The sequence below is a fragment of the Bufo gargarizans genome, chromosome 7 (assembly GCF_014858855.1).
Source record: "Bufo gargarizans isolate SCDJY-AF-19 chromosome 7, ASM1485885v1, whole genome shotgun sequence".
Classification (NCBI taxonomy): domain Eukaryota; kingdom Metazoa; phylum Chordata; class Amphibia; order Anura; family Bufonidae; genus Bufo; species Bufo gargarizans.
Genome location: NC_058086.1, coordinates 80,002,330 through 80,016,784, shown reverse-complemented (window position 1 = coordinate 80,016,784; position 14,455 = coordinate 80,002,330). Strand labels below are relative to the sequence as shown.

Sequence of the window (14,455 nt, the reverse complement as noted above, 5' to 3'; positions counted from 1 at the left end):
TTATGCATATCGCCTATATCGCCGAACTGCGATATGACCATGGAGCGGCATCGGATCGGTTACCATGGCAGTCAGGACGCTACTGAAGTCCTGGCTGCCATGGTATGTCAGTGAGTAGCATTATACTCACGTGCGAGGTGGCCGCCGGGCGCTCCTTCTCTCTGTGCGGCGCATTAGTAAATGCCCTCAGGTGAACGTCTAAACCCCCAGCCATGACTAGATAAGCCCAGTGCGCCACAGCTTCCCCGGCTCCTGCCGCTCACTGCTCTCCCGACAGCCCTTGAGGCAACCAATGTACTTTGCGAAAGAGTTGCTGGGAAACGTAGTCCCTTCCAGTCTGTGTCGTCCTGCTCTGCCCTCACTGCTGGACTAGCTTTGTTTGCAGAGGGCTTGGCAGGAGTGAAGCGCAGCCGGGTATTTAATATTTGTTTGAGTCGTTGGCACCCGGGTGACTGCTGCAGCGCTGGACGTGCATGTAATGGCCGAAGGAGAAACAGTGCGACTTTTTCTTGTTTCATGGCTCTGGACGCACGTTTCTGACTTTGTCGCTGAAGTTTTAGCTTGTTGCTGCGCTGCAGAGTTGTAGTGATGTTGCTATGTAGCGCTGTGTGTGCTGTGGACATATTACTGTGTACCAGCTGAGATACATGCAGCACATACAAATGTCTCATGTGGTATGTGTCGCACAATTGTCGCAGCTGTGGGACATATTAGTAAAACAAAATCTGTGCTGCCTCTTCATTTCTGACAAATGTCCCAATGTTTTCTGAGTGGGATGCACATAGTAAAACCTTATGGCAATGTCAGCAGGGTCCTCCAGGAGGGGAGGCCTTGTGTGATGTCCGCATGGGCTGTACTAGGACATATGGACTATGGTTGTCCTAAGTGGACGTTCCCTTTTAAACCTGCTTATGTGTCACAATCTTGTCAATTATAACTTCTGATGTGTGGCGTTGGAAATCTGTGGTAACCGATCGGAGCCCCAGGATTACACTGCTGGGGCTCCAATCAGAAGCTGCCACTGTCACCAATGATGTGGGGGGGAAGGGGGACTCTGCCACCAATGATCAATACTGGGGAGGGAGGGGGGGACCCTGTGGCCACTGCCACCAATGATTAATACTGGGGACGGGGGGTGGGTTTGAGTTACCAGAGGGGGCTGATAAGAGGGAGAGGCTGGGGGGGGGGCTACATCAGAGCTGGGGGAGCACATGAGAGGCTGGGGGGCGGATCAGAGGCTGGGGGGGCACATGAGAGGCTGGCTGCCATGGTCAGCTCCCTGCTGTTGTGTGCACAAAGCACAGGGCAGCAGGGAGAGTGTAACGTCCTATTCACCCTAATAGAGCTCTATTAGGGTGAATATGACAAGGGTTCTAGCTCTTAAGGGGGCTAATAGTTATTAAATAAAAAAGTAAAAAAAAAAAAAAAAAAGTTTAAACCCCCCCAAATATAGAAAACAATATATCGTGATATATATCGCATATCACACATGCTTAAAAATATATGGCAATATAAATTTTAGGCCATATCGCCCACCCCTAGCTGCAGGTGCCAACTCTGATCTTTCAGCAGGAGACTGGGTAGGAGACTATGTGAAGGAACTGGAGCCATTGTCAGCAACCTAATCTACTATCGCCTGTACTTGTTCAGGAATCACCATTCGTAGAGCCGCATTAGCCCCGACGAAATACCGCTGCAGGTTCTGTCGCCTATTGACACCTGAGGAAGGGGTTTCACGTGTGTGTGTGTGTGTGTGTGTGTGTAGCTGGCACAGATAGACCACGTCCTCTCCCTGCAACAGGAGCTCCACCAGCAGAACCACGACCTGGGCCATGTCCCTTATTTGACGCTCTCCTCATATGTCTCGAATTTAGGATCTTGCCCTAAATGGGTGTTTAATAGTAGAATAGAACGACATTATGTACAAGGTGTATCTCACACGCCCTGAACCAGACTAGGCCTCAATTCAGTGCCGTAGAATTTATTTATTTTTTCCTGTGGGGGGGGTTCAGCTTTCTCAAATTTTAAGACTTTATCTAGCAGACACACCAGGGTTTGAAAAAATATATACCAGCCATATCATTCCTAAACCAATCCTTTACCTTGAGCAATACCGATTTAGTTGTTTGACACCATATGGAAAAAACATGTTTTAAAAAGACTCGTAATTTGTACCTACCCACTCCAGTCTGGAGTGACAGTCTATGGCACGCATGACACATCACATGCTAGCTTACTCTTGTAATTTCCATAAGGAATTGCGTTTCTTTATTGTTGAGGAGACTAGAGTGTGAGAGACTAGAAAAAAAATACATCAAAACATGCAGCCTGCACAATAAGTGATGTGGACCAGCATGGTGGTGGCCAGTTCCCTCAATTCATAAGAGTCTGGGGGCTGGACTAAATATATGAATTGACACTGTCTGTAGCCGGGGGTGGGGGTGGGCTTTGAATCTTTTTGATTTTCTTTTTTAACTTTTACTTACACTAGTGCTCCAGAGTCTGTCTCTCTGTCTCTCTCCCTCTCCCTCTCCCTCTCCCTCTATCTCTATCTTCTAATCTTCTGAGATCTCCAGGCTCTGTGCTCTGTCAGCCGCTGCCCAGGCGTAGCAGGCAGGAAGCTGGCTGGGGTCCAGACGTACGACATGCGTAGGCGGAGCCTGAAGGCAGCATGCATGCCATGTGATCATCAGCGTCATCCCTGCCTGGCTGCCCTGTGTGTGTCTGTAAGTTACTTGTGCCACCGGTACCTGCCCCCCCTGCGCTGACCGGCCCCGCCCTGCAGCCTCCATCACCTCTCTGTGTGCCGCACTGCCCGCGCCGTTATTGCAGGCAGCGGCACGGGCCTTTCTCTGGCAGATTAGGAGGACAGACACTCTGGGGGGAGTTTGAACCCCCCCCTATCACCCCCCTTATCTACCCCTCTGTCTCAATTTAATTTGTTTGCCCAAAATGGCTGTGTTTAAAATCCTTGAATAGAACTCTATATACAGGGTGTATCTAAAACGCCCTGACCCACACTAGGCCGCAATTAAAGATTTGTGCACAAAATGGCTGTATTTCAAATATCTGAATATAACCTAAATATATAAAGGGTGTGTCTCACAATGACATCTGCAGCAAAGGCTGCCCAATTATTTTTTTTTGCCCAAACGGGTGTTTGTTTAATAACTGAATATGACAGCAGTATATAACCTTGGAATTTCAAACGTCTTGATGCTGCAAGGGCAGAACAATTGTGTATTTTGCTATAAAAAGGGTGTTTTATTAATAGAAGAATATAAGCCCTGTATATCTCACACGCCCTGAACCAAACTAGTCCGCAATTAAAGATTTGTGTATAAAATGGCGCTATTTCAAATATCTGAATATAACCCAAATATATAAAGGGTGTATCTCACAATGACATATGAATTTCACACGTGCTGATGCTGCAAGGACTGTAAAATGCTGTATTTTGGCCAAAAACTGTGTTTTTAAATACCCAGAAAATGATGGCTGTATTTCTAGCTTAAATTACACACTGACTAATCCAGATGTTGTATATGGCCAAAAGTGTTTTTTTTAACTAACAGAATATGAAAGCTGTATATACCGTTTGAATTTCACACGTCCAGATGCAGCTAGGGATGTAAAATTGTGTATTTTGCACAAAAAGGGTGTTTTAAAAAAAAATAATGAAAATTATGGCTGTATTTCTAGCTAAAATTGCACACGGACTAATCCTGCAAATGCAGCAGATGTTGTATATTTTTTATATAACCAGATTAGAATGTCACAAAAGCTCAGATACAGTGCTGGTGCACTGAGCTTGCATAAAATGGCTGCTAAGATAGGTTTTTGAGGATGAAAATAAGAAAAAAAATATTTTGAACCAAAAGGTGGGCTTTGAACTAATGGTAGCCTGTGAATGTCACTGTTATGGAGGGGGGGGGGGGGGGGGTCTGTGGCTGGCACTGTTATGGTGGCGTCTGTGGCTCTCACTGTTATGGGGGCGTCTGTGGCTGGCACTGTTATGGGGGCGTCTGTGGCTGGCACTGTTATGGGGGTACCTGAGATTGTGACTTTGGGGTTTCATAAGCTATAAGCCATAATCATCCAAATTATAACAAATAAAGGCTTGAAATATCTCGCTTTGCATGTAATGAGTCTCTCGTATGTTAGTTTCACCTTTAAAGTTGCATTACTGAAATAAACTTTGCACAATATTCTAATTTTCGAGTTTCACCTGCATATATAAAGAACAAATAATGAGGCAGCACTCCAAAGAAGGTGAGGGTGATGGACACGTTTATTACCCCAGTCGACTGGGGTAATAAACGGGTCCATCACCCTCACCTTCTTTGGAGTGCTGCCTCATTATTTGTTCTTTGGACATTGCCTGTGGATGCCTGTGGACATTGCCTGGAATCCAGGAGGGATTGCACCCAATTTCACTTTTAAAGAGTGTGCGGCTGTTTTTTGTAATTTTTTTATTTTATTATATTTTTTACTGATTTCAAGTCTGTTACTTTATAATAAATTCATATTTCACCTTTTATTATAGAGGGATTTCCAGGTGGGATGCCAGGTATGGCAGGAGGATTCCCTGGTGGCATGGCTGGAATGCCAGGAGTGAGTGAAATTCTCTCTGACCCAGAAGTGTTGACGGCTATGCAGGTAGGTGCTATATTGAGAGTGGCTTCATTCATGTAACAGGGCCAGGTACGATGACTATGCAAGAACTTGACTTGGTCAATCAAGAAGGAAAGGAAGGGGCTGGCAATTAAAGCAAGAGGAGCATGAGTGCACAGAGTGGCACAGGTCCGCCCACAGTGTACCTAAAGGGAACCTGTCATGTGGATATTTGATTATAATCTAACTAATTATATACAATCATTAACTACTAAAAAGTACCTTAGATGTATTCACTTACTGGTGTGACAGATGGTTACCTCATAATATACACACAAAGATGCCTCATGCCGTATGCTAATGAGCTGATTCGAGTCCGGCGTGATGTCATGGAGTCTAGCGTATATTTAATTCAGAGCTATAGCCACTCCCCTGCCCACCTGCTGCTGATTCCTATGGAAACAAACTGTCATTCAGCAGCAGGTGGGCGGGGAGAGTCAGGCGCTCATGAATATTCATGACTCATCATTATCAGCTGGAGCTTTTCAATACAAGATGTTGGCAGATTGACTGGGTCAATTAACCCCTTCACGCAACATCACGTACATGTACGTGGGGGAATGTGGTGCCTCACCGCATCCCCACGTGCATGTACGTGATCGGCTTTCACTGTCAGCGCAGGGACCGAAGCGCTGAAGATTCAGTGAAGCCGGCGTGCTGGGATTGCTAGGCAACCAGAGAATCCGGAAGGAGTTGTATTAGACCCCTGACCCGCCCACGATCGCTGTGATTGGTCCAATACTGCAGAGGGACCAATCGCAGCGCATCAGGGCAGGTAAGGGGGGGTTAGGGAGGGACTGTGTGCCTCTCCTTCTCTGATCGTCCCAATTCCTGTCAGGGAAGCGATCAGAGAAGGAGAGGGTGACAATATACTGTACCTATGACATGTATACTAGTCATGGAGCACTGCTACTTAGCGCTCCATGACTAGTATACTCCTCATCGCATTTAACTGTCACCATGTCTGCAGACATGGTGACAGCGCTGAGTGCCGGCTGTTACACACAGCCAGGCACTCAGGCTCAATGCCGAGGGGGGTCCTGTGACCCCCCATATCGGCGATCGGGTAGTTTCGGCACCCCCCCCTATGGGCGATCGCTCAATGTAGTTTCTGATCCCTGCGGTCCCTGACCGCAGGGATCAGAAACCTAAAAATTGCCCCAAATCGATTTTTTTAAACCCCCCTGCACCCCTGAATTCATTTATGTGGCGGGGGGCGGTTTGTGGGCGGTGCGGCAGTTGCGGGAGGCGGGCGGTGCGGCAGGCGGGATCGCGATCCCCCGCCCGCCTCCCATTATAATCATCGTTGGCGTCTAGTGGGTTATACCAGGGTGCCAGCACATTGCTGGCACCCTGGTATAAACGGCTGACATCGGTGATGCGATGTCAGCCGTTTAACCCTTTCCATACCGCGGTCCGTACGGACCGCGGTATGGAAAAGGTTAACAGCTCAGGGAGCTCCCTCCCTCTCCCATCGGAGGGCTGCTGTACCTTTGCAGCCCCCCGATGGAGAGGGAGAGAGCCCCCAGAGCCCCGTCCTTACCCTTCCCCGTCTGCGCAGTTCTGACCATAACTGAGCAGACGGGAGAGGTTCCCATGGCAACAGGACGCCTCTCAGGCGTCCTGCTGTCCATGGTGCTGAACAGATCTGTGCTGAAAGCATAGATCTGTTCAGTGTAAGTAAAATATAGTACAGTGCAATATATATTGTACTGTAGTGTATTATACAGACATCAGACCCACTGGATCTTCAAGAACCAAGTGGGTCTGGGTCAAAAAAAAAGTAAAAAAGAAAAGTAAAAATCGAAAAATACATTTATCACTGATTAAACATGAGAAAAATTAAATTCCCTACACATGTTTGGTATCGCCGCGTCCGTAGCGACCTGATCTATAAAACGGTCATGTTACTTTTCCAGAACGGTGAACGCCATAAAAAATAAAAAACTATGATGAAATTGAAATTTTGCCCACCTTACTTCCCCAAAAAAGATAATAAAAGTGATCAAAAAAGTCGCATGTACTCCAAAATTGTAACAATCAAACCGTCATCTCATCCCGCAAAAAATGAGACCCTACTTAAGATAATCGCCCAAAAACTGTAAATACTATGGCTCTTAGACTATGGAAACACTAAAACATCATTTTTTTTGTTTCAAAAATAAAATCATTGTGTAAAACTTATATAAATAAAAAAAAGTATACATATTAGGTATTGTCGCGTCCGTATCGACCGGCTCTATAAAAATATCACATGACCTAACCCCTCAGGTGACCACCGTAAAAAAATAAAAATAAAAACGGTGTAGAAAAAGCAATTTTTTGTCATCTTACGTCACAAAAAGTGTAATGGCAAGCGATCAAAAAGTCATATGCACCCCAACATAGTGCCAATCAAACCGTCATCTCATCTCGCAAAAAATGAGACCCTACTTAAGATAATCGTCCCAAAACTGTAAAAACTATGGCTCTTAGACTATGGAGAAACAAAAAAAATTTTTTTGTTTTAAAAATGAAATCATTGTGTAAAACTTACATAAATAAAAAAAATTGTATACATATTAGGTATTGCCGCGTCCGTGACAACCTGCTCTATAAAATTACCACATGATCTAACCTGTCAGATGAATGTTGTAAATAACAATAAAAAAAAAAGATGCCAAAAAAGCTATTTCTTGTTACCTTGCCGCACAAAAAGTGTAATATAGAGCAACCAAAAATCATATGTACCCTAAACTAGTACCAACAAAACTGCCACCCTATCCCGTAGTTTCTAAAATGGGGTCACTTTTTGTGAGTTTCTACTCTAGGAGTGCATCAGGGGGGCTTCAAATGGGACATGGTGTCATAAAAACTGTCCAGCAAAATCTGGCTTCCAAAAACCATACGGCGCACCTTTCACTCTACGCCCCGCTGTGTGGCCGTACAGTAGTTTACGGCCACATATGGGGCGTTTCTGTAAACAGCAGAATCAGGGCGATAAAGATACAGTCTTGTTTGGCTGTTAACCCTTGCTTTGTTAGTGGAAAAAATGGGTTAAAATTGAAAATTAGGCAAAAAATGAAATTCTCAAATTTCATCCCCATTTGCCAATAACTCTTGTGCAACACCTAAAGGGTTAACGAAGTTTGTAAAAATCAGTTTTGAATGCCTTGAGGGGTGTACTTTCTTAGATGGGGTCACTTTTAGGGAGTTTCTACTCTAGGGGTGCATCAGGGGGCTTCAAATGGCACATGGTGTAAATAAACCAGTCCAGCAAAACCTGCCTTCCAAAAACCATACGGCGCACCTTTCACTCTACACACCGCTGTGTGGCCGTACAGTAGTTTACGGCCACATATGGGGTGTTTCTGTAAACGGCAGAGTCAGGGCAATAAAGATACAGTCTTGTTTGGATGTTAACCCTTGCTTTGTTAGTGGAAAAAATTGGTTAAAATTGAAAATTAGGCAAAAAAATGAAATTCTCAAATTTCATCCCCATTTGCCAATAACTCTTGTGCAACACCTAAAGGGTTAACAAAGTATGTAAAATCAGTTTTGAATACCTTGAGGGGTGTAGTTTATAGAATAGGGTCATTTTTGGGTGGTTTCTATTATGTAAGCCTCGCAAAGTGACTTCAGACCTGTAGTGGTCCCTAAAAATTGGATTTCTGAAAAATTTCAAGATTTGCTTCTAAACTTCTAAGCCTTGTAACATCCCCAAAAAATAAAATATCATTCCCAAAATAATTCAAACATGAAGTACACATATGGGGAATGTAAAGTCATCACAATTTTTGGGGGTATTACTATGTATTACAGAAGTAGAGAAACTGAAACTTTGAAATTTGCTAATTTTTCCAAATTTTTGTTAAATTTGGTATTTTTTTATGCAAAAAAAATTAATTTTGGGACTTAATTTTTCCAGTGTCATGAAGTACAATATGTGACAGAAAAACAATCTCAGAACGGCCTGGATAAGTAAAAGCGTTTTAAAGTTATCAGCACTTAAAGTGACACTGGTCAGATTTGCAAAAAATGACCTGGTCCTTAAGGTGAAATAAGGCTGTGTCTTGAAGGGGTTAAAGAAAGTGACCCAGCATTTTTCTAAGAGAATCAGTCACTTATTTATGTTGCCCTTAGTTAGGACACCATAAAACTGGTGACAGGTTCCCTTTAACTGCTTATTTGGGATTGGATTAAAAGTTATTTTTCTCCAGAATGAAGCAACAGATTGCTAACTGTTGGGTCTTTTAAAGGTGGTCCCTGCTCAGTAGCTGAGCAGACACGATAGCGACTGGGTTACTGCCATTCTACAGAGCAGACTCCCAATGGCAGAGTCCGTGAGGGGGTTTTGGTTTCTACATTTTTCTACCAAGTCCTAAAACTTTTAAATTATCCATTCGCAAACCCACTGTGATCTAAAAATGATATGACAACCTTATTTTGTGGATCAGTACAATTATGGTGATTCTTACTACTTAAAAAAAAAAAAAAAAAGTACTTTTTGAAAATAATAATTTTCATTGCATCTCCATATTCTGACACCCATAACTTATTTTTATACATTTCCATATTGGTACCATTATGGAGGGCAAGAAGACCAGCAAATGGCATATTATGCTTTTTTTTTTTTCTTTTGCTCAGCATTGACCACACAAGAAAAATATTATTATATTTTAATTGTTCGGACATGGGGATACTTACTATGTTTATTTTTTTTAACTGTTTATTCTTTTATGTAAAATTGGGAAAGGTGATGAATTGAATTTTCAATATAATTTTTTATTCCCTTTTGGGACTTGAACATGTAATCTTCTGATTGCTTGTACCATATACTGCTATAGAATACCATTGCATCTATGGGATTTTTACGGGCTTTCTGTCACGCCGTGTCCTGGGCACAGCTTTGCAGGCAGTTTACTATGATGGTCCTGGGAGCCTTCACAAGGTCACAGAATATGATAGCAATGGATCGGAGGACAGAGGGAGCCCCGACATTGACTGCAGTGTCTGAGGGGCTTAAATGACCTCGATGGGAGTTGGCTCCAATCCCAGTCATTGTGACTTGGTGTCTGCTTTATTATAAACCGGCACTCGCCACATATGGCGCCAGCTCAGTTTGTGAGCCAGTTCTATACATTGCAAATGACCTACAAGTCATTTCGGATTGTGTACCAAATCTGGTCCAGTGCTGCTTTCTTGCCCTAAGGCTAGAATTGGTCACAGTCAGGCCCTGAGAGCTGAGAGCTTTCTTTCATTAACCCCTTAAGGACACAGGGCGTACAGGTACGCCCTTGTGCCCCGGTACTTAAGGACACAGGTACGCCCTGTGTATTTTCGATCACCGCCGCGTAGCCGGCGGCGATCGGAACCCCGTGCCTGCTCAAATCATTGAGCAGGCACTTGGGGCAAATGCGTCGGTGACCCCCCCCCCCCCCCCCCCCCCATGTATGCGATCGCAGAAAACCGCAGGTCAATTCAGACCTGCGTTTCCGGGTTATTCGGGTCTCTGAAGACCCGATAACCCGGAACAGGATGGTGATGGTGGTGTGATTTCACTCCACCAATCACCATCCAGAGATCCTGAGTGGTGATGGAGACATCACCACTCAGGATCGCTTTCTGATTGGTCTGTGGGCGGTCCGGCGGCAGATTCAAAAGAGGCAGGCGCTCCTCTCCTCCTCCTTTTGTGTTCCGGAGCCGGAGGAGAGAGGAGCTGCCTGCACGTGTCTGCCACCGCTGCCTGCACCCCCCCCCCCCCCCCCCCCCCCTCCCCCCATCAGGTACATAGGGAAAGTTTGGGTTAGGCAGGAAAAAAAAAGGGAAAGGTAGTTTTTTTTTGAACTTTTATTGCATCACCCCAGTTAGGGTGTGATGCAAAAAGTCATATAGCAAGCGATCAAAAAGTCATATAGCCCCCAAAATAGTGCCAATAAAACCGTCGTCTCATCCCGCAAAAAAAATGAGCCCCCCACATAAGATAATCGGATAGAGATACCAAAAAATTTGTTAGGGTATCAAAAAGGATAATATAGTCTAAAACCTAAATAATTGTAAAAAAAAAAAAAAGTTGACTTATTAGGTATCGCCGCGTCCGTAAGAATCTCCTCCATAAAAATACCTCATGACCCAACCCCCCCAGATTAATACGGTCCAAAAAAATAAAATAAAATAGGTGCAAAAAAATAATTTTTGTCACCTTACATAACAAAAAGTTTAATAGCAAGCGATCAAAAAGTCATATAGCCCCCAAAATAGTGCCAATAAAACCGTCCGCTTATCCCGCAAAAAATGAGCCCCCACATAAGATAATTGGATAAAATTAAATAAAAAAAATGACACTTAGACTTTAGAGAGACCCAAAAAAAATTTGTATCAAAAAGGATAATATAGTCAAAAACCTAAATAATTGTAAAAAAAAAGTAGACTTATTAGATATTGCCGCGTCCGTAAGAATCTCCTCTATAACAATATCCCATGACCTAACTACCCAGATTAACACGGTTAATAAAAAAGTGCCAAAACCGCTATTTTTGGCACTTTTCCATTTCAGTCTGTTTTTTCCGGTAACAAAACAAGGGTTAACAACCAAACAAAAGTTAAAATTTATTACCCTGATACTGCATTTTACAGAAACGCCACATTTGTGGTCGTAAACTGCTGTATCAGTAAAAGGGAGGCCGTAAAAGGAAAGGACCGACATGGTTTCTGGAAGGCCGATTTTGATGGCCTTTTTTATTGACACCATATCCCTTTTGAAGCCCCCCTAGAGTAAAAACTCCCTAAAAGTGACCCCATCTCAGAAACTAAACCCCTCAAGGTATTCAAAACGGATTATACAAACTTTATTAACCCTTTAGGTGTTCTTCAACAGTTAATGGCAAATGGAGATGAAATATCAGAATTTCAATTTTTGGTAACCTTGCCTCACAAAAATGTAATATAGAGCAACCAAAAATCATATTTACCCTAAAAATACTCCCCAAAAAAATGCCACCTTATCCCGTAGTTTCCAAAATGGGGTCACTTTTAGGGAGTTTTGACTCCAGGGGTGCATCAGGGGGCTTCAAATGGGACATGGTGTAAATAAACCAGTCCATAAAAATCAGCCTTCCAAAAACCATACGGCGCACCTTTCACTCTACGCCCCGCTGTGTGGCCGTACAGTAGTTTGCAGCCACATATTGGGTGTTTCTGTAAACGGCAGAGTCAGGGTAATAAAGATAGTCTTGTTTGGCTATTAACCCTTGCTTTGTTAGTAGAAAAAAAATGGGTAAAAATGAAATATTGGACAAAAAAATGAAATTCTCAAATTTCATCCCCATTTGCCAGTAACTCTTGTGCAACACCTAAAGGGTTAACAACGTATGTAAAATCAGTTTTGAATACCTTGAGGGGTGTAGTTTCTTAGATGGGGTCATTTTTGGGTGGTTGCTATTATGTAAGCCTCGCAAAGCGACTTCAGACCTGAACTGGTCCCTAAAAATTTAAAACTTCTAAGCCTTATAACATCCCCAAAAAATAAAATATCATTCCCAAAATAATTCAAACATGTAGTAGACATATGGGGAATGTAAAGTCATCACAATTTTTTGGGGTATTACTATGTATTACAGAAGTAGAGAAACTGAAACTTTGAAATTTGCTAATCTTTCCAAATTTTTGTTAAATTAGGTATTTTTTGGTGCAAAAAAAATAATTTTTTTGACTTAATTTTACCAGTGTCATGAAGTACAATATGTGACGAAAAAACAATGTCAGAACGGCCTGGATAAGTCAAAGCGTTTTAAAGTTATCAGCACTTAGTGACACTGGTCAGATTTGCAAAAAATTGCCTGGTCCTAAGGTGTAATAAGGCGGTGTCCTTAAGGGGTTAAAGGGGTTGTCTCACGTCAACAAATACCATTTATTATGTAGAGGAAGTTAATAATACAAGGCACTTTCTAAAGTATTGTTATTATCCATATTGCTTCCTTTGCTGGCTGGATTCATTTTTCAATCACATTGTTTCCATGGTTAAGACTAGGGATGAGTGGTTCCAAGTTACCACTTGGAACCGAACCAGAGTTCGGGAATTTTATTTTTTTTTTACAGTACAAATTAATCTATGGAGTTATTGCGCGGTCTCACGAGACTTCACAAAGCAATAACTGTGGCTCATCGGAGCCAATACAGTCTAATACTGAACTGAGCTCCTGCTCCTTACAGTATTAGAACAAAGTTTCATCTGAAGTCAATTCGCTCATCCCTAGTTATTACCACCTTACAATCCATCAGTGGTGGTCGTGCTTGCACACTATAAGAAAATGAGCCGGCCTTTCTGGTGGCCCGGAACTTGGGACCGCACATAGGCTAGAGCTTTTTTCTATTGCGTACAAGCACGGCCACCACTGATGGATTGCAGGGTAGTCGTAACCATGGAAATGAACAATGTATAATGTGACAGAAAAATGAATCCAGGAAGCAATATGAATATTGACAATATATTACTAAGTGCCTTGTATTACCTTTCTGTACGTGATAAATGCAATTTGCTTAAGTGACCCAAACCCTTTAAATCCCCCCTCCCACTAATTACAAAGAGATGGTGATCCTACCCAAGTCTAAGGGCTCATGCACACGACCGTTGTTTTTGCGGACACTGGCCATGTGTGTTCCTCATTTTGTGGAACAGAATGTCTGGCCCTCTGTAGAACTGTTCGATCCTTAAACAGGACATGTTCTATTTGTTTGCGGGACCGCGGAATGAACATACGGATAACAGGCGGCACACTGTCTTTTGCGCCTCTATTGAAGTGAACGGATCCACATCCAACTCGGGGAAAAAATGCAGATCTGATGCAGATAAAAAAAAAAACGCGATTGTGTGCATGAGGCCTAAATAGCAGAGCTAAAAACAGATCTCGAGTCAGTGGAATATTTCAGGATTTAATTTTTATATAAGGGTAGTCAAATAGAATGTTTTATATTAAAACCTGGTTTAAATGTTTTCAGATGATACAAAGCTTTTCATTATGTGATCAATAATAGTAAAAAAATAATTGTTATATTGTTTTTTCCTCCCCTCCAAACAGGACCCAGAGGTGATGGCTGCATTTCAAGATGTAGCCCAAAACCCAGCCAACATATCAAAATATCAGAGCAACCCAAAAGTGATGAATTTGATAAGCAAACTATCTAGTAAATTTGGAGGAAGCGCATAGCTTACAGGAGATGTTCAAACATTGTGTTGAAGAATCATAATATTATCATGAACAGTTTCATGTTCTGATGACTGTTGTCCTCTAATCTTTTCCTCCTTTTGAAATGGCATAAATATTGTCTTATAGCCAACACCTGTTGAAACATATATTACTTTCTTAAATGGATTAATAAATTTCAGAGACAACTAATTCTGCCTGTTTTTTTTTTTTTTTTTCCTACATTAACTTTCCTTCAATAACTGGACATTTTGACAATAAAAAAAAGCCATTCCTCGTAGCAATATCCGTTTTGCCGTATAATTAAACAATAAAATGTAAATATTTTGTTGGTCTACTCTTATAAACTAGTAGATGGCCAGTCCCAGGACTGTGACATGCATACACTTAAGGGCAGAGTTCTTGTCCTAGAACAATGACTGCAATTTATATATACAGTCAGGTCCATAAATATTGGGACATCGACGCAATTCTAACATTTTTGGCTCTATACACAACCACAATGGATTTGAAATGGAACGAACAAGATGTGCTTTAACTGCAGACTGTCAGCTTTAATTTGAGGGTATTTACATCCAAATCAGGTGAACGGTGTAGGA

At 42.5% G+C, this 14,455-nt stretch overlaps 1 protein-coding gene across 1 annotated transcript in view; it reads left to right on the top strand.

The window, feature by feature from the left end:
• Positions 1-14,048, top strand: part of ST13 (ST13 Hsp70 interacting protein) — a 165,096-nt gene extending 151,048 nt beyond the window's left edge. Inside the window, exons 11-12 of the mRNA XM_044302140.1 lie at positions 4,547-4,659; positions 13,731-14,048. Of these exons, the coding sequence (XP_044158075.1) occupies positions 4,547-4,659; positions 13,731-13,859 (242 nt within the window). The 3' untranslated portion in view covers positions 13,860-14,048. The remainder of the gene's footprint in view (positions 1-4,546; positions 4,660-13,730) is intronic.
• Positions 14,049-14,455: the final 407 nt, after the last annotated feature.